General features: G+C 42.4%; 1 protein-coding gene across 4 annotated transcripts in view; it reads left to right on the top strand.

Annotated features, from left to right (window-relative positions):
• The window catches only part of LOC147112632 (intron Large complex component GCFC2-like), a 79,350-nt gene that overhangs the window by 52,937 nt on the left and 5,839 nt on the right, over positions 1-20,574 (top strand). For all 4 annotated transcript variants that reach the window (XM_085997092.1, XM_085997093.1, XM_085997089.1 and 1 more), the window contains 4 exons: positions 9,795-9,994; positions 12,684-12,834; positions 13,076-13,197; positions 20,360-20,436. In XM_085997092.1, coding sequence (XP_085853218.1) covers positions 9,795-9,994; positions 12,684-12,834; positions 13,076-13,197; positions 20,360-20,436 — 550 coding nt within the window. The remainder of the gene's footprint in view (positions 1-9,794; positions 9,995-12,683; positions 12,835-13,075; positions 13,198-20,359; positions 20,437-20,574) is intronic.

The following is a 20,574-nucleotide window of genomic DNA, read 5'->3' on the forward strand; positions in this document are numbered from 1 at the left end:
TTTCCCCGGTGGTGTGGCCATTCTGGACTACTCTGATCTGGTTCTTTTTGGTGTGCCTTAATTTTAATTATTGCTACCTGCTTTGGTTTTTCACTTGCCTCCAGGAGTCTTTTAATTCTCTCCTGGTGTTTGATGGGATTACCTCCTGTGGTTATAAACCCTCTTCTACCCCAAGATGTCATGTAGTCATGTACTACCCCAAAGGCATACCTACTATCTGTGTAGATATTTACTACCTTTCCTTCAGACCTCTAAAGCTCTTGTGAGGGCTTCTAACTCAGCCACTTGGGCTGATAGTCCTCCGTCTATCCTTCCTGATTCTAGGGTTTCCAGTTGTTGGTTAACTACTGCCCAACCTGTCCGGGGTAGACCCTCTACATATTTTCTTGACCCGTCGACATACAACTCCTCGTCAACTTGTTCCAGAGGAGTGTCCTTAATTTTGTCTTCCTCTAGATTCATATCTACATCTCCACAATTATGGGGTTCTCCTTCCCCTAATATTCCTTCAGCTGGATTTTCGCCAATGTCTCTAACAATGGTTAGAGCTTGTGTAGGTGGGAGGAGGACTGCCTCCCATTTTGTTCTTCGTAAATTTGATACAGACCTTAGTTTTCCTGTGTTAAGCATTTCCACCAAGGTATGCTTGGTGTGTAAGATGATGTTTCCTGTCATTACTATAGGTTCACTGATTTTCACCGCCCAGGCTGCGCAGTCCAAAGCGGCTATACATCTAGATAAACCTGCAACCACGGGTCCTTCCGCGGTTGAGTAATATGCTATGGGTCTGCGTTTATCCCCATGTGTCTGGGTTACTACTGCCGAATAAAATCCTCCCTCGTTATTACAATGGATGTGAAAGTCCTTGCACATATCCGGGAGTCCCAATCCTGGGGCTGAGATTAAAGCTGCCTTTAACTGATCATAAGCTTCTTCTTGTTCTGATCCCCATTCTATGGATTCAAGAGCGGGTTTTCCTCCCTTGACTAATCTCTGTATGGGTTCTGCCAATTTAGCAAACCCTGGGATAAAATTTCTACTGTAATTAAATAATCCCAAGACCTTTGTAACTCCTCTTACTGTTACGGGCCTTGGCATTTTCTGCACCGCATCTTTTCGGTCTATGGGCATTTCCTTGAGTCCTTGGGAGATCAAGTGACCCAAGTATAGGACCTGAGGTTGTCCTATTTGTGCCTTCTTGGGGCTTATTTTTAAGCCGGCTGATTCTAAACCTTCTAATATTAGGGTAAGGGCCTCTTTGTGTGACTCTTCCGTGTCCGAAGCAATTAATATGTCATCTACATATTGTAATACTGTGCTTGACTCTGGGATGGGAATTGTTGCCAACATATTACTCATCACCCGGTGAAATATAGCCGGGCTGTTATGAAACCCCTGCGGTAAACGGGTCCAGGTATACTGGCAGCCGTCCACTGTAAAGGCAAATTTTTCCTGTGATTCCTGGTCCAAAGGCAGGGACCAGAATCCGTTTGCTATATCCAATACTGTAAATATCTTATGTTCCGGGGACAATCCATTCAAGATTGTAGCCGGACTGGCAAAAATCGGGTGTAATTTCGGAGTCACTTTATTTAGAGCCGTGTAATCTATGGTGAGCCTAAAGCTCCCGTCCGGCTTTCCTACCAGCCAGGTAGGTGAGTTAGTGGTGCTTGTTGTTTCTCTCAAGATTCCTTTTTCTACTAAACCCTTTACTATTTCTTTTACAGCCTTTTTAGCTTCTGGTTTTATTGGGTATTGCTTATGTGGGGTATGTTCCGGTCCTGGAGTACTAATTGGTTTTATATTAGCCTTTCCAGTATCTAATTTATTCTGAGCCCATACTCCGGGAACATTTTCACAAATTAGTCCATAAATTCCTCTGTTTTCCAATCCCTAGTGGTAAAAGTGGCTATTCCCACTGTTCCCAGGTTGTTAGCTATTTTTGCTAGTTTTTCTTTTCTGCCGCCAGGTCGGGGCCAGGTTATTTTCGCTTTTCCACAATCTATGAGAGCTTGATACTCTTTCATAATATCATTTCCTAATATAGTTCTCTCATGAGACCTGTGCACATAGAATCTCATGGGCAAGTACATGTTTCCTACGTCTACCAATTGGGTAGTACTTAAAAAGGCTTGGGTTAGGTTTCCGCTCAACCCTCGTAACCATGTTGACTGGTGAGTTGTCGGGAGTGGGAGATCGGTGACAGATACGGAGGCGCCTGTGTCCACTAACATTTCACATTGTCGGCCCCCTACTAGTGCAGACACGTAAATGCGTCCCTCCTTTTTGGCCTTAATGGGGGCCATAGGACTTCACTTCTGTTCTTTAAACTTTTGCCACTGCTTCCATTCCTCCCGATCTTTGTCGCTCATGGTTTCTCTACTAGGTCCTGGGGTGGGTTTCCCGTGTTTGCTAAAGCATGTGGCTTCAAAGTGGCCTAGTTTGCCACAATAACCACAGGTCTTTTTAACTCCCCCTTTGGATTCTCTGCATTCCTTCGCAAAGTGCCCTGCCTTGCCACAATTATGGCAGGGTCCTCTTTTTGGTTTAGCGCCTTGGTCTGACGTAGATACTGCCCCTATCTTTTCTTGTTTTACGGATTTATTTGCGTCCTATTGGTTAAGTTGTCCTTCCAGTCTAGTTGCCCATCGAACCACCTCGTCATAGCGTTCGTGTGAAACCAACCCGGTTTTAAGGACCGCTTGGTGTCCAGCTGATAGTCCATCTTTGTATGCTTGTACAAAGCCTGGATCATCTCGCGTCATATCTCCTGCTATTCCTGAGCTCTCCTCATAAATAAGGAACAATCTTTCTCCGAATTCAGAAGCCCCCTCTCCCTTATTTTGTTTAGCTGATGTTATTCTACCCCAATTGGTCGGGGAATCTCCAAGGGCTGTTTGTATGGCAGTTTTAAAAGCCTGACGAGCTACTTCTTGTTGTTCATGGGTTGCTGACAAGGGTTGTTGGTTTACCCATCGACCCCCTAAATAGTCCTGATTGGGCTGTGCATTATCTTGGGGTACCAATCTCCATTTATCCGCGGGACAGGCTGCCCGGACTAGTATATGTACGTCCTGGAGATGGAGGTCATGTGCTAGTATCATCTGGTCTAATTTAGTCCAGAACTGGGCATTTCTACTTCTTGGTTTTAGGGGCCCTAAGGCATCAACTATCTGTTGTTTTTCACCTGGAGTGAAGGTTTTATTATAATGTTTTGTTCTTGGGTTGTTGCCGCCATCTCCCGTAGTTCCTCCCCTTGTTACCGGAGCCATGTCGTTAATTTCATCCTCATCACTACTTTCATTATTCGAGGGGGCGGAGGGCCGTAGGCTGCTGTATGGCGGGAGCGACATGTTATTCCCTGCCTCCATTTCTTTAAGTGTTCGTTTTAAGTCACTTACTTTCTCCTCGAGAGACTTGTTTTCTTCCTCTGTCCTCTTACACTTTTCTTTAACTGTATTTACTTGTTCTAGCAGACCATTTAACTGGTGTACTAACATTACTCCTGCCTTCTTAGTCTTATCTTTAGTCTGGAAGTTCCACCAGACTCTTTGGCATTCTAAAGACTGTGTGATATCCCACCCGTCTTTCTGCATACACTTAATAGTAGATTGTCTTTTTGTCATAAAGGTGTGTGACAGGGTCCCTTCTGGTCCCTTCTTAACTTGTTTACCTTCCATAGGATTTCCCTCGGATCCTTTTTGGACCTCTTTATCTTTCTTCCCCATATTTGAGAGAGAAAATATACTCACGGCCACGGATCACAGTCTGAGCGTTTCTCAGACGAATCGCGTGTTTTCACCACCACGAGCTTCAATACTCACGGCCACGGATCACAGTCTGAGCGTTTCTCAGACGAATCGCGTGTTTTCACCACCACGAGTCCGGTCTCTAGGTAGACGGGATCAGTGTCTCACCGGCAACCGTATCTTATCCTATAACAAATTTAGGCATAACAACACTACACATTTATCCTTCACAAAGACAATCCTTAACTTATACTTAATTAAAATACTAAACTGGTATCCTTTCTGGCAGTCTGGTCCTCTAAGATTCTTTTGATGAGTTACTAATTACCCGAGACACCCCGTCGAGCGTCCCCCGTAATTTCCACTCACCCTGCTCGCTGCGCCAAATTGATATAGAATTAATTGATGCCTGAGCGGACTAAGTGATATACAAAGTCGACGCGTACCCAACTTAACTCTCTGCTTTAAATAAACCGGACACGGACACCAAGCAAAGGAGAACAGTATTTATTATACTACAGAGCTCTGGGAGAAGCGCTAACACCTTATGGATGTGATCGCCAAACTTCTCAATTTTGCAATAGCAGCCGTGCTCCTTTTATACCATTTAAAAACAGGAAAGATACCATATTACATTTGACCAATCGGGCACTTTAGCATTCTTTAACTTTGGCCAATCCAATAGCTTAGCAACCCTTAATCACATTCTATCAAAAACAAGTTGATCATATTATACCGTTAGCAAACAACTTAATTATATTACTGTTCTGTGCAAGTGACATCACACGTTTGGTGTAAGCAGATCAAGTCAGCTGCCTGTTGTGCAAGTGTCTGCAAAATGTTAATGAATGTCCAGAATTTCAGCAGGCACTACGGTGCCATTTTAAAATTTCCTCCAACACTAGTTAAATCCTCAAAAAAATTCCAGTAGATTAGTCAAGCACGATTTACCTTTTGTAAATCCATGTTGACTTTGTCCGATCCTGTCACTGTTTTCCAAGTGCTCTGCTATTACATCTTTTATAATGGACTCTAGCATTTTTTCCCACTACCGATGTCAGGCTTACCGGTCTGTAATTCCCCATTTTCTCCCTACCACCTTTTTTGAATAGTGGGGTAACATTAGCTACCCTCCAATCCATGGGTACTGTTCCAGATTCCATCGATTGTTGGAAGATGATCAGCAATGCATCTACTATTTCTAGGGCCACTTCCTTAAGTACCCTAGGATGTAGATTATCAGGCCCTGGGGATTTATCGGCCTTCAATCCCATCAATTTCCCCAACACCATTTCCCTACAAATACTGATTTCTTTCAGTTCCTCCCTTTCATCAGACCCTATGTTCCCCGACATCTCTGGGAGGTTATTTGTGTCCTCCTTTGTGAAGACAAAACCAAAATATCTATTTAATTGGTCTGCCATTTCTTTGTTCCCCATTATAAATTCCCCTGATTCTGACTGCAAGGGACCTATGCTTGACTTCACCAATCTTTTTCTCTTCACATATCTATAAAAGCTTTTACAGTCAGTTTTTATGTTCCCTGCAAGCTTACTCTCATTCTATTTCCCTTTCTTAATGAATCCCTTTGTCCTCCTTTGTTGAATCCTAAAGTGCTCCCAATCCTCTGGATTACTGCTTTTTCTGGCCAATTTATATGTCCTCTCCTTGGATCTTATGCTATCCCTGATTTCCCTCGTTAGCCACGGTTGAGTCACCTTTTTTGTTTTATTTTTATGCCAAACTGGGATGAACAAATTCTGTAGTTCATCCATGCGGTCTTTGAATGTATGCCATTGCCTATCCACCGTTAACCCTTTGAGTGACATTCCCCAATCAATCCTACCCAACTCGCACCTCAGACCATCGTAGTTTCCTTTATTTAAGTTCAGGACCATAGTCTCTGTGTCAACTACTTCATTCTCCATCTTAATGAAGAATTCGATCATATTATGATCGCTCTGACCCAAGGGGCCTCGTACAACAAGATTGCTAATTGATCCTTTCTCGTTACATAATACCCAGTCTAAGATGGCCTGATCTCTGGTTGGTTCCTCGATTATATTGGTCCAAGAAACCATCCCGTAAACACTCCAGGAATTCCTCCTCCACAGTATTGTTACCAATTTGGTTAGCCCAATCTGTATGTCGATTAAAGTCACCCATGATGACTATCCAAACCTGTCATAATCTTGTACACCTCTATCAAATCACCTCTCAACCTCCTTTGCTCTAATGAAAACAAATCCAGCTTCTCCAACCTGTCCTTGTAGCTAAGATCCCCCATCCCCGGAACCATACTGGTAAATCTCCTCTGCACCCTTTCAAGGGCCTTCACATGCTTCCTAAAGTGTGGTGACCAGAACTGGATGCAATACTCCAGTTGTGGCCTAACCAGCGCTTTATAAAGGTTCAGCATAACTTCTCTACTTTTGTACTTAATACCTCTATTTATGAAGCCGAAGATCCCATATGCTTTGCTAACCACTCTCTCAATATGTCCCGCCACCTTCAAGGACCTATGCACATTAACTCCCAGGTCTCTCTATCCCTGCACACTCTTTAAAACTGTGCCATTAAGCGTATATTGCCTCTCCCTGTTCCTCCTGCCAAAATGCATCACCTCACACTTCTCTGTATTAAATTCCATCTGCCACATGTCTGCCCATTCTGCTAGCCTTTCTATGTCCTGTTGCAGTCGATTGGTATCATCCTCACTGTTTGCCACACCCCCAAGTTTGGTGTCATTGGCAGATTTAGAAATTCTACTTTGTATTCCAACATCCAGGTCATATCAAAAAAAGCAGTGGCCCTTGGACTGTAACAATCTAGAGGAGGACATTAATAAACTTGCAGAATGGGCATATAATTAGCAAATGAAGTTCAACACAGAGAAATGTGAGGTATTACATTTTGGTAGGAAGAATAGGGAGGTCACTTATCACTTGGAGGGTGCGAGTCTAGGTGTGGTAGAGGAACAAAGGAATCTCGGAGTACAAATACACAAATCACAAAGTAGCGACACAGGTTAGCAGAGCCATAAAAAAAGCAAAGCAAGCACTAGGGTTTATTTCTAGAGGGATAGAATTGAAAAGTAGGGAAGTTATGCTAAACCTGTATCGAACCTTGGTTAGACCACACTTGGAGTACTGCGTACAGTTCTGGTCGCCATATTATAAAAAGGATATAGAGGCACTGGAGAGGGTGCAGAGAAGATTCACAAGGATGGTACCAGAAATGCGAGGGTATATACATTAGGAAAGGATGAACAGGCTGGGTCTCTTTTCTCTTGAAAAAAGAAAGCTGAGGGGTGACCTAATAGAGGTCTTTAAAATGATGAAAGGTTTTGATAGAGTGGATACAGAGAGAATGTTTCCACTTTTGGGGAAGAGCAAAACTAGAGGCCATCAATATAAGATAGTCACCAAGAAATCCAATAGGGAATTCAGAAGAAACTTCTTTACCCAAAGAGTGGTGAGAATGTGGAACTCGCTACCACAGGGAGTGGTTGAAGCGAATAGTATAGATGCATTTAAGGGGAGGCTAGACAAGCATATGAGGGAGAAGGGAATAGAGGGTTATCTTGATAGAGTTAGATGAGGAAAGACGGGAGGAGGCTCGAGTGGAGCATAAACGGCGGCATGTACTGGTTGGGTCGACCGGCCTGTTTCTGTGCCATCTGTGTAGGTCTCAATGATTATATATAATTGGAGGAAGTAAAACATTTTGTGAAGGAGCATCTTGTATTCATTGATGTTGATGTGTTAATATAGACATGGTTTGGTATGTAAACGCATACACGTAAAAATGTGTTACACTTCTGCTATGCAAAATCCATGTCACACTCCAGACATCACACTTTGTGACAGATACAAAATATTGAAAAACACACAAAGACGAGCATTTCATTCTGAATTCTTCTGGCGTGGACCCTGAAATTTATAAGCAATTAACTGACCTCGGCGATTACAGATAGCTACAGTTACCTGCTTCCCACAGGGCATACTTGACCTTTAAAGGGACAGGCCAAGTTAGCAGCTAAATATCACAAACATTCTCTAGATCCCAGACTAACTCAGATCCACCAGTCATTTATAAACTTTGTTGTTAACTAGTACTGTAAACTGTTTTTAGAACTTTAAAACCTTCATAGTCATTACACAGCAGCTTTATCAATAATTAAATGACAATTTATACATGTGATAAAATGCTAATATACCAAAAGACAACTGCAAATGCAGAAAATTTGAACTGTAAACAGAAACTGCGGGAAATATGCAGCAGGGTTCATCAGTATCCAGAAGACAAAATACCAGGTAATGTTTTGATGGAGTTCATCAGAAGGGAATTACCTGAAACATTATTCCGTCTTTCTCTTTCCCAACTAACCCATTGTATATAATAGCATTTCTTTAATTACTGTATAATGAATTATATATAGACGTGTATTTTTGGCAGGTTACAGTTTTGTTTTGCACATTTTTTGTACTTTTGTATTTTGTTGATGGTCAAACAGTCAGCCCACCAGAGCAATACAGCAAGAGACCTGTTTTAGGAAAATTGTGTACTTTATTTCCATTTAAAAAATAATTGAGAGAAATTCCCAATTTTAATGTGGTTATAAAGCAGTTGCTGGAGGAGCAAATATGGACTGCTCCCTCAGGGCAGTGAAATGCTTAAGAATTTTGGGGAAGAAATTCGGTGGGTTAGCGCCCCCCCCCCCCCCCCCCCAGTCCGGGGGGGGGGGGGGGGGGGGAAACGGGGTGCTAATGACTTACCGCCCGGGCGCGGCGAGATGAACGACTTCTGCTAACTTGGCAGCGGTAACACTTAGTGCCACGATCTCCTGCGCCAGGAAATCTTGATGTCATTGCCCCAGTAGCGCCCCGGACCCAAACTTCGGTTCCGCCCCCTGCAGGAGGCATTCAGGAGTTCGGGGGCGGAAGTTAAAGGGGAGGTTGTCAAAGTACGTAGGAAAATTTGTATAATTTTTTTAAAAATTTTAATTCTCCTGGGCTGCAATCGATCAGCCCAGCACTCTGCTGGAGTGCATGGGGCTGATCGGGCCAGATCGCGGCTGCCGTTGGGGACCAGCTAACTGGTCTTTTAAACAGCTTTCAAAAGTTACCGCCCCCAAACGGGGCAATACCGAATTTCTCCCCCTTTGTTGTTAAGCTGGCATGAGTTTTGTACTACAAATCTGAGCATTGAGTGTTGAATTCCAAATGCCTGCAAAGCTTCTTGGTTTTTGCCACTTGCTATTTTCAGGGTGGGGTTGGTGAGGTGGATGAGGGGAAATAAACTAACACTGCATCTTCCATGAATCACACTAGCAATGATGAGCTATTATTTCTCTGCCACAGTTACAGTGGATGCTTAGTTTGACAGTCTGAGTTCAGGAAGAATGTCTTTAGATATTGCAAAGTGTAGTAAATTCGATCAAACACCTAGTACAGAATAATGTTGGAAACCCGCAGCAGGCCGATCAGCATTAGAAAGATAGAGAGTGAGAAATGTAGAGAGAGAGGGCTTCTCAAATCTGACTCTACCAGTTCTGATGAAGATCACCCCTGAAACATTTACTTGTCTCTCGGGTGTTGACTGACCTGTGCATTTCCGGTATTTTCAGTTTTTTCGTTCCCTGTAGACCACAATGGTCAGTTGAGCTTGCTGGAGTGGTAGAATTAAGTTTGGACCTGCAGTTTTCTCCCTTTATGAAATCCTGATCTTGGCCAATATTGAAAACACTCTGCAGGTGTTTCCATACAAGGATTGAGCCGAAATATGAAGACAGCAAATGCAAACTTCCAGGTGGATGCCATTATCAGCATCGACCGTAATTTGCCCACCTTTTCACTTGTGGAGATCCTTATGACAAAGCATAAAGGGAATAAACATTTTAAAACAGCTTTGATCTTTTATGCTTTGATCTGCAAATGTTGTAATTTTGTGTTTTCTTCATTTTGTCTTTTCTTGTTCCAACTTGGTAGCTAGGTTTTTATCCCGCTTTCTTGTTTGAACAAACTTATCCATAATTTAACGCAGATCGCATTTTGAAGGAATCCAAGAAGATTTTCGAAGATGTACACAAGGACTTTTACAGTGTTGACAGAATTTTAGCAAAGTTTGGGCTGTGGCGGCAGAAATTCCCTGATTCATATTATGATGCTTATATTGGACTTTGTCTCCAAAAAATTCTGAATCCTTTAATCCGTATGCAGCTGATCGGCTGGAACCCTCTTAAAGTAAGTGTTGAATTGATATTCATAGTTAGAGCTTATAGTGGGCAATACATTAAAAGTTCTCACTACAGATTGCATTATAAACCTTCATTGTCGAATAATCTAGAAAAAGATAGCCCTGTTGGGGAAAGTATGTCTTTTGTGCTAGTGAGCTCTGTATGTAGAGGCTGTATACTAATTGACCATGGTGTGTCGATAATATAATTGGAGTGACTCTCAAACACTGTAGGCCCTGTTGTAAGTGATGCCTTTTCCATATATTATCTACCCAGTGTGTGTTCTTTATTTTAAAGTTACACACTTAAAAAAATATATATATACATGTAGCAAAGTTAAACACACTGGTTCTGTCTAGTGGCTGTTTTGAACATTGACGTAATCTTCCTGCATTATAGTGTCACAGTTTAATGTCAAAATTTTGTTTGAAGTTACCATTTATTATTACCTGTAGTTGGAAGTGAACATCTTAAACTGAGTTATGCAAACTTCCAGAGGGATGCCATTATCGGTATCAACAGTGATTTGGGAGATGATCCTTTGCCTATCCTTTCACTTGTGGAAATCTTTATGACAAAGGTTGAGGGTACCTCACTTAGACCTTCCAGCATGTTTTTGTATTTATTTTATCTGGAGGTTTTGTTGTTGTTGTTGTATGATAGACATAATGGCCCAGTAATTCCGGTCCCAACGTGTGAGTACGGACGGGGTACTCACGCGTGGGTCCGTTGGAAGTGCCGGATTTCAGCATGCACAGCGCATGCGCGGGAAACTGGCATTTCCTCCAAGGGGTTCAGAGGTCCAACGCATTCAGAGGTCCAACGCGTGCACGCAGGACTCTGCGCGCACGCATTGAACTTCCTTTTTGACAGGTTTGCCCGTGTGTAAGGGCCTCAACTTTTTAGAAATGTAAAAAGGAGACGTAAGGACTTGATTCTTTAAGGTAAGTGGTCTATTATTTAAAATTATAACATTTTTTCCACAGCTTTATTGTTTTTAAGGACTTTACAGTAAGGCAAGTATTTTTAGACCCAATCTCTTAAAAAAAAAAAAAAAAAATATTTTTTTCAAAAATTTGATTAATTTGTTTAAAAGTTTTAAAAAGTTATTTATAGTTCATTTAATTAGTGGGATGTTTTTAAAAATTTTATTTAAAGTTTAAGTAGTGTTTTGGGTGCCCGTAGTTTTCATGAGTTTGACAGTTCTTACTATCAAACTCATGAAGTTTTCCCTCCCCTGATTGGCTGCCCAGTGCTCACCTGATCCCAGCCGGCACATCGAACTAACTACGCTGCTGGATCAGGCAAGCACAGCGTGCCGACAGCTGAACCGGGCCAGTGACAGGAATTCCAAGCAGGCCCAGGCTTCAGCTGTCGGCGCGCCGGGTAAGTGCACATCGGGGGCTTGCACGTGTGGCAAGCCCCCGAACCTAATTTCTGGGCCCATGTTCTAGCGGCAGCCTTCTAGACAGCAGGGGTCATTGGATTGTCAGCTGCCGGAACGTGACTGATTTTTAATTTTTTTTTTCTTCCCCATCACTCTGCTTCATAGCTGACGAAGTTTCAAGGCTAAATGTTGTGCTGCCATTATTGCCCTGGCGTAGATGAGCTAAAGTAACATAGATCAGGGTTTCAACAAAGGATCTTCCCAGTCTGTATGACCCAGTCCCATTGAGCCAAGGGGGAACCCCAAAGAGTTTCTGAAATGTAGGAAAACATTTTGTGCAAACAAACAGTTCAGAGTGCTTCTATTCATTATTCTTTGTTACATAGTATGATTTAAAGAAAAGTCAACTGCAACAGGAGAAGATTTTTTTTAAGTGCTTGGTTTGTCATTTACCATCACTGTATTTACTGACATTCACTTTTGTAACATAGTATCTGAAAACATTAAATAATAATCTGAAAAAATGCTGTTTTCCTCTTTGTTGGAGCTACTGCCTGTAATTTATTGATTATTCGTACAGCTTTATTCTAATTTAAAAATATACCACTTTGGAAAGAAACTTTACACCTTGATCTGGATATCTGTAAAATAAAAATAGTTACTAAAGAATTCTATTTCTATACAATGGGTTGGGTAACTTTCAATATAAAGTACTTACCTCCTGTCCACCACCCTCATCTAAGCAATGTGCAAAATGGTTTAGATATTAATGGAAGCGATTGCTGGTTTTAGGTCTTCTCTTTCCACAAAGTTTCTTTGCTTCTTGAACTTCATCCTTCAGGGAGCTGTTCATTAGATGTCAGTACCAGCAGATCAGCCTTGTTTCTACTCTATTAACAGATGTCCGAGTCAGAAAGATTCAGTATCAGCTGAGTTCTGCAGTGTACAACTCTAATAATGTTAGTGTTCACAGAGGAAGAACAAAGATCAACACTGCCGCTATCCTTGCTTGATTTCAGAGCAGCACAGTCGGAGGCCTAGGAGTAGGTTGCCCATTAACCTTTTGCTAACAGATAGTACAGTCTCCCCATGCCATGTACTATGAAAATAAATGTGAAATGTACCTTCGGTCAGGATTTTGTGTAGAGTGAATGAGATGCAACTAAACTGTTAAGACATATTGCAGAAAGGTCTAGTAGTATATGAATGTTTATCTCTGGTGCACAATGCTTTGTGTAAAATAATTAGAATCAGGTGAAAGTGGTAAAGGCTGTCGTTAACTTATTTCTAATCTCTATCTGTTTATTAGCCTGACTGCTTGGACTTGGCAGAAATGCCCTGGATTTTAGCATTGGAAGAGTTCTGTCACATGGAAGATGAAGCATTCAAGAGAAAGGAAAACTCTGATACAAGACTACTTCTCACAGTAATTGAGAAAACAGTCATGCCTAAAATTGAAGGTAATTTAACAATATTCAAATTTCATGGCTTTGGTTTAGGTCACAGTTATAACAAACTGTTTCTCTAAGTTTAATTTTTCGTGAAAATAGTTTTGTGATGACTTAATTGTGTTGGAATGTGTATAGTATATATTACAGATTCACATTGAATTATTACACTTTTAAAAAATTGACATATCTCACTCAATTTGCAAAAGGTTTCTGAAAACTGAAAAGTTTAATTTAATTTTATTTTTCCCAGGCTTTGTAATTCATGTGTGGGACCCTTTGTCATCCTCACAAACACAGAGTTTAGCACAAATTTGCAGAAAGCTAAAAGAGGAATATGCGGTTTTTAAAGATGAACAAAGTAAAGTCACACAGGTACACAAATCTCTGCTACATAACATTTTGAAGAATCTTCCTGATGTAGCAGTTTACTCTTTATTTTTAATGTCATTTCTTTTCCTTGCATATATATATTTTAATAACAGATCGCTAGAGTCAGGGATTATACTCAGACTGGAAATATGCTTATGTTACTAATATTTAATAAGGGCAACCAGTCAGACTGGGAAATATAGGTCCATTAGCTTGACTTTGGTTACAGGCAAGTAGTTAGAAAGGATCATTACAGATACTGGGGGTCATTTTCACATTTGGCACCGGCGGAAAACTGGCTGTTGTGGTTCGACTGGCTGTTATACACCCCATCCCAATTTTTTTTCCTTTCCATTGACTTCATTGAAAAAGAAAATCGCAAAGGGTGTATAATGGGCAGTCACACTGCAACTTCCATTTTCATGCCTGCGCCAACAGTGAAAATTACCCCCCATTGTGCATGACCACTTGAACAGAGATGGGTTATTAGACACTCAACATGGCTTCTGGAAAAGGTCATATCTTACCAACCTGAGAATTTTTGAGGCAGTTACTAGATTGGTGGATGTAAGTAACCTAGTTGACATTATATACTTGGAATTTCAAAAAGATTTTGACAATAGGTTACTTTATAAGATAGTGTCCTGTGGGATTGGTGGACTGATTTTGGGTTGGACAAGCAATTGGTTGCAATCTCATAGGCAGAGGGTTCTTAATGATGGTAGTGGTTCTGTGTGGAAACTGGTTACTAGTGGAGTCAGTGCCGCAAGCCATAGCAAAAGCAGAGAGTATTAGGATGTTTTACCAGGACAATCCAATATAAAACAAAAAGCACCATATTGTCCTTGTGTAAGACATTGGTTAGGACTCAAGTTGAATAGATACTGTGTCCAGTTTTAGTCCCTCACATGGTGGGCAATATAGGGGCCCTGGAAATGTTTCAGAGGAGGGTCACTAGATTAATAGCTATCTTAAAAGCCCTTAGTTAACAATAGGCTTAGAGAGCTGGATCTTTTCACTCTCTAAAATGTGTATACTGCAGGTAGATTTAATTGTATTTATAAAAAAAAAAAAAAAATTTAAATGAAGGGACTAAACTGTGTCCATATGGATAGAATATTTGAATTAGATAGGTTTGGGAGAAGCAGAGGACATGCATCTAAGTTATGTAAGCATAGAACTAGGTTAGATGTCAGGAGCTTTTTCTTTTCAGCGGGTCAATGACCTTTGGAACAAGTTGCTGGCTCTCGTGGAGAGAGCAGATTCACTGCAAGTGTTCAAAAGGGAGCTGGGCGAGTTCCTAACACCATTAAGTCCTTTTCAATAAATAAAATAGGAATGGTGGTACAGTAGGCACTAGAGTTTCTTTTACCTTTTTAAAAACTTAATATTTTTCACGAGTTCATACTGTAGTGTATGTACCTTTAAGAGGAACTATGTTTTTGAAGCCCCTGTATACTGTAGTACCAGTAGTGACCACTCGGGTATATAAGCCTGTGTAGCGTCTTGTGTAGTTAGTTCACCTCCAGACTTTGTTCAGTAAACACTTGTTAAATCAACTCCTGCATTCCGTGTCTCCATTAACACACGGATCTAACAGTGGCGACGAGTTGGAAACGAACTTACCTGCAATTCGGCAGCACCTCAAGGGGATCGATTCCTCAGACGAAGGTCGAAGCAAAAAACTGTGGTTTCACCAGCTAAACGGGCTGGTGGCAGGTAGTGCACTGATCCTTCCTGGGCTGCGGTGGGCTAGAGCTCGATCGGGTGGCTCTGCAACGGGGACGGGCAGCGAGTCGGGAAGCAGAAGCAAAGAGAGAGGGTGGAGCACTCAGGGCAAAGCAGGTCGGCGTTCGGACCGAGCAGAGGGAGGGGAAAGTCCCAGAGGGTCCGCTCCATGACGGGAACGGTTCTCCAAGTAATGGAGAAACTATTGAAGCGATATATAAGAAAAGCGCGGGAGGCGCCATTTTGATCCATCGGGGACGGAGGAAAAGCGCGGGAAGCGCCATTTTAGATTTTCAAGATGCCGAAGACTGGCAATATTACTGCTTTCAATAGTGATATAGAAGATTGGACCACATGTGGAAAGAGTGGCGGTATATTGCAAGGCGAATGAAGTAGCGGATGATAAAAAGGCATCGGTACTTCTAAATCTGATGGGCGCAAGGACATACGGGCTGTTACGAAACTTGATCACTCCAGCCAAACCGATGGACAAGAATTTTAAGGAGATTGTTGATACCTTACAGGAGCACTTAAACCCAACACCGCTGCTGATAGCGGAACGATTCAAATTCTTCAGGAGGAATCAGCACAAGAATGAAAGTAACGCTGATTACCTCACCGAATTACGAAAGCTGTCAAAGCACTGCCAATTCGGGGCAGGACTAGCAGATTCTCTACGAGACAAATTCGTCTGCGGTCTCCTAAGTGAAGGAACACAGAAAAGGCTACTTTCTGAGAAAGATTTGACACTGGACAAGGCTTTCAGTGTGGCTGTATCATACGAAGCAGCCGCAAGAGGAGCTGCAGAGATACAGCAAAAGCCACAGGACTTCGGCACCCATGAAATGACAGGGGTTTCGAGAGATGTTATCGCTGCGGCAGATCCACCCATGACCAGAAGGACTGCTGGTTCAAGGACAAAGCATGCAGGCAACGCGGAAAGATGGGACACATTGCACGTGTATGCAGATCTGGAAAGAAATCCGCTGACAGTAAAAAGGTCAATAAGGAAAAGTACAGAAAGGTACAAATGATGACGGACAGTAGCTCCGAAGACCAGAAGAGCGATAGCGACTCCGGAAACAAGAGACTAAGCTGTCTCAAATTACATAATATAATTGCCAAAGAAGATTACCAGACCATTTGGGTTACCCTCACGATAGCGGGGTCCCCAGTCAAAATGGAGCTAGATACAGGATCAGCTCTGACCGTCATGAGTCGACGGGATTACGAGCGGCTATTTCCGCATATACCTTTGAAAGACACATCCATTATCTTGAAGACATATACGGGGCAGAAAGTATACCCCAGAGGGAAAATAAGGGTGCCTGTTGTATACAACGGCAAGGAAATACAGAAGTTGTATTTATACGTTCTGCAAGATGGTGGTCCACCGTTGTTGGGACATGAATGGATCAGAAAGATACGTTTAGACTGGCACTCCATTCAGGCACTGACGGTGACCAGTAAGGAAAAAAACGATGATGACGTCATACCTGGACGATTAAAAGAAATCTTGGCTAACGCCAAAGAAGTGTTTCAACAGGAACTAGGAACCCTGAAAGGCGCCACCGCCTCAATAAAAGTGGAAGATGCGGCAATTCCCAAGTTTTTTAAGGCAAGGCCGGTGCCATACGCAATTCGTCCAGCCGTCGAGGCAGAGCTGGAGAATTTGGAAAAAGCAGGCGTGTTATCCAAGGTAGATTGGAGCGAGTGGGCAACACCCATCGTCCCGGTCATGAAGAAAACGTTGAATAATGATAAATCTGAAGAACAGAGAAAAGTTCGCATCTGTGGGGACTTCAAGGTGACTGTAAACCCGGTTCTTCACACGGTACAGTATCCCCTTCCGAGGATAGAAGATATTTTCGCCTCACTATCCGGAGGGAAACGTTTCACCAAAATTGACTTAGCACAGGCATATCTACAGATGGAGGTTGAGGAGGCCTCTAAAAAGTATCTCACGATAAACACACACAAAGGCCTGTACCAGTACAATCGACTAGTTTTCGGAGTGGCATCAGCTCCGGCTATCTGGCAAAGAGCTATGGAGCAAGTCCTGCAAGGGATTCCGGGGACTCGATGCTACCTAGACGACATCCTTGTAACAGGAGAAAACGACAACGAGCACCTTGCCAACTTGGAGCAGGTGCTCACGAGGCTGAGAGAACGGGGCCTAGGAGCAAATCGCCCCAAGTGTGAATTTTTCCAGAAACAAATATCATATTGTGGCCATGTCATTAACGAAGAAGGGTTGCATAAGTCACCTGAAAAAATTGAAGCGGTCGTAAAGGCCCCGTCGCCTGAAAATGTCTCACAATTAAGGTCGTTCCTGGGATTAGTAAATTACTATCATAAATTTTTACCAAACTTGTCGACGGTTCTGCACCCTCTTAACGCACCGCTACAAACGGGAGTAGTTTGGAAATGGAGCGAAGACTGTAAACGTGCCTTCCATAAATGCAAAGGCTTGATCACGTCCAGGGAAGTGTTGGCTCATTACAACCCATCACTGCCAATCAGACTGGCGTGCGATGCATCCCCTTACGGCGTGGGAGCGGTATTATCTCATAGATTCCCTGATGGCTCGGAGCGGCCGATAGCTTTTGCGTCATGCTCATTGAACTCAGCTGAGCGTAACTATGTCCAGATCGACAGGGAGGCACTCAGCCTGGTGTGGGGGGTGAAGAAATTCAACCATTGCCTACACGGACAAAAATTTACCTTGTTGACTGACCATCAACCCCTCGTCTCCATATTCAACCCTAAAAAGGGCGTTCCTATTATGACAGCGCAAAGGCTACAGAGGTGGTCCCTTTTCCTAGGGGCACACCAATATGACATAGAATACAAAGGAACAAAACAGCATGGGAATGCTGACGGGTTATCGCGCCTACCGTTGCCAACGGTGGAAGAGGCGCCTACAGTGGACCCAGTGGAGATGTTCCACTCGACCATAGTGGAATGTCTACCGGTGACAAATTCTACCATTGAAAAGGAAACGCGAAATGACCCGACTCTCTCACGAGTCTACGATTTAACGGTGAAGGGATGGCCAGCAAATGGCGAACCACTGTTGCCAGCATTCTCGCAAAGGAGAGAACAGCTGTCAGTGTGCCGAGGAACCTTGATGTGTGGATCCAGAGTGGTGATTCCACCCAAACTCAAGGATAGAGTGCTAAAGGAGCTTCACGAGGGGCATCTGGGTGGAGTGAAAATGAAGAACTTAGCCAGAGCGTTTGTGTGGTGGCCAGGTATCGATGGAGACATCGAAGAAATGACCAAGAGCTGTCTAGGATGCCAGAAGGTCCAAAACGCCCCACCACAAGCCCCTCTACATCCATGGGAGTGGCCCTCATCTCCATGGCAAAGGGTACATATCGACTTTGCTGGTCCATTTATGGACTCTTAATCGCGGTGGATGCACACTCCAAGTGGCCGGAGGTAATAAAGATGTCCTCCACCACCACGGAAAAAACCATCACAGTATTAAGGACCATATTCACCAGGAATGGGCTGCCTGAACAGATCTGTTTTGATAATGGACTGCAATTTGTATCCGAAGAATTCAGGAAGTTCTTAAAAAACAATGGGGTTAAGCACTACACGTCCACCCCATACCATCCCGCCACCAATGGATTGGCTGAAAGGTTTGTCCAGACCTTCAAGAAGGCCATAAAGGCCATGGGTAATGAAGACATAAATCTACAACATAAGGTAGATAACTTCTTGTTTGCGTACAGGAATGCAACACGTGGTTACAAACCAAACCCCCGCCATGTTTTTCAATAGAAGCCTAAGATGCCGGCTGGATTTGGTCAAGCCAAACGTCAGAAGGGACGTAGAGAACCGGCAATTTCAAAGCATGAATGAAAGGCCAACTAGAACCTTCCAGATAGGTCAACCAGTTTTGGCCCGGGACTACCGTACCGAGAAATGGCAGCCTGGAACTATTTGCACACGACTAGGACCGCTGATGTATACCGTGGACATTGGAGAAAGCATAATAAGGCGCCATGCTGACCAGATCATAGAGTCATCCAAAAAAGGACAACCTACACCACAACTCTATATGCCTCGTGATGAAGCAGAGATACCCATAGTATCTACCTCCGATCCGGTGACACTGGCATTGAAGCCGACTCGACCTTGCCAAAAGAACCTACTACACCACCGAGGCGTTATCCGGACCGAGTCAGGAAGCCTCCAGAGAGACTGAATTTGTAATTGATTAACTTCAGCAAATGTGTATATTATTGTTCTTGTAAAAATGTTATTTAATGATTACTTAAAATGTTATGTACTATTTATCTAAAAGGGGAGGAATTGTAGTGTATGTACCTTTAAGAGGAACTATGTTTTTGAAGCCCCTGTATACTGTAGTACCAGTAGTGACCACTCGGGTATATAAGCCTGTGTAGCGTCTTGTGTAGTTAGTTCACCTCCAGACTTTGTTCAGTAAACACTTGTTAAATCAACTCCTGCATTCCGTGTCTCCATTAACACACGGATCTAACACATACCAGTTGCTTATGTATCATTTCTGATAGGTTAGTGGCTGAAAGCACTTCCTGTAATTATTTGCTCATTCTAATATCGGAAGAGAATTGGTAATGTGGAGTGGTCACGACAGCGAACTGATTTAATAGTGGACAGCCATCCCCTGTGGCCCATATTATAAATGCAGCTTGCTAATTGTACCCTTGCTTGTTTTTAGCATAATGCCTCTGGTCTTGCGACTAGAAATCTCACATTTAGGAGGTGTCAAATGTTGGCCGCCCTGCGTGTAACTACAAAATAAGTTCTTGAATCTGTCGACCAAAATAAAGTGTGTTACTTTAGATAAGCCACTATTCATGCTTCCAAAGACAACACTGAAGCAGCTGATAACGACATAAATAATAATTATAATTGGATGGCCAGATGTGACGGAAAGAGAAGTTGCGCACGTTTTGGTCAGGCTCAAATTGGTTGCATTAACACATCATATCCATGGTGTGTGGAGGATAATGTAACATTCTGATAAACTGGCTATTACTGAAACAAATATTGAGGGATTTGAAACCTTCATCAGGGTTGTATTAACTAATAAATAGCATGGGTCTTGAAATGTTCCTTATGTACAGCTAGCTTACCTTACATAGAGTAACTTGGGTGTTCATAAACTGTGTACAATAAAGGAAAATTCACAAAATTGCACAGAAACAAGAACGATTCAATTAGGCAGAAAATCAAATGATTTGAACTTGTCAAAACTAGCAATACTGGTTTTAACAGTGTTGGATCAAACTCCTGAGAGTTTTATGCCTCTAGTTAATCTGTTGCTGGGTATAGTAAAAGTCACCTTTTGAACAGAAATATGTTATTATTTCTTTAAGGTGGTATCGATGTTTGGCTGTGTAGGTTTCTAATAAATTGAGCATTTTTGTCTTCACAGATTCTGAGAAAAACTATTGTTATGAGAATAACTCTGTCTGTGGAAGAGGATGTTTTCATTCCTCTGTATCCAAAAAGGTAAGTTAAATATTTGAAATAGTAATCTCTCTTTCCTCATGTCCTCTAACACACCACAGATGCACGATAGGAAGTTCTAGGAAAATTTTAAAAATCATTTACAACAGTATTTCATTTTATCTGAAAGGAAATTCCATC

Source organism: Somniosus microcephalus, chromosome 9 (genome assembly GCF_052327205.1).
Source record: "Somniosus microcephalus isolate GS21.2 chromosome 9, FLI_Smic_1.0, whole genome shotgun sequence".
In the NCBI taxonomy this organism is placed as follows: domain Eukaryota; kingdom Metazoa; phylum Chordata; class Chondrichthyes; order Squaliformes; family Somniosidae; genus Somniosus; species Somniosus microcephalus.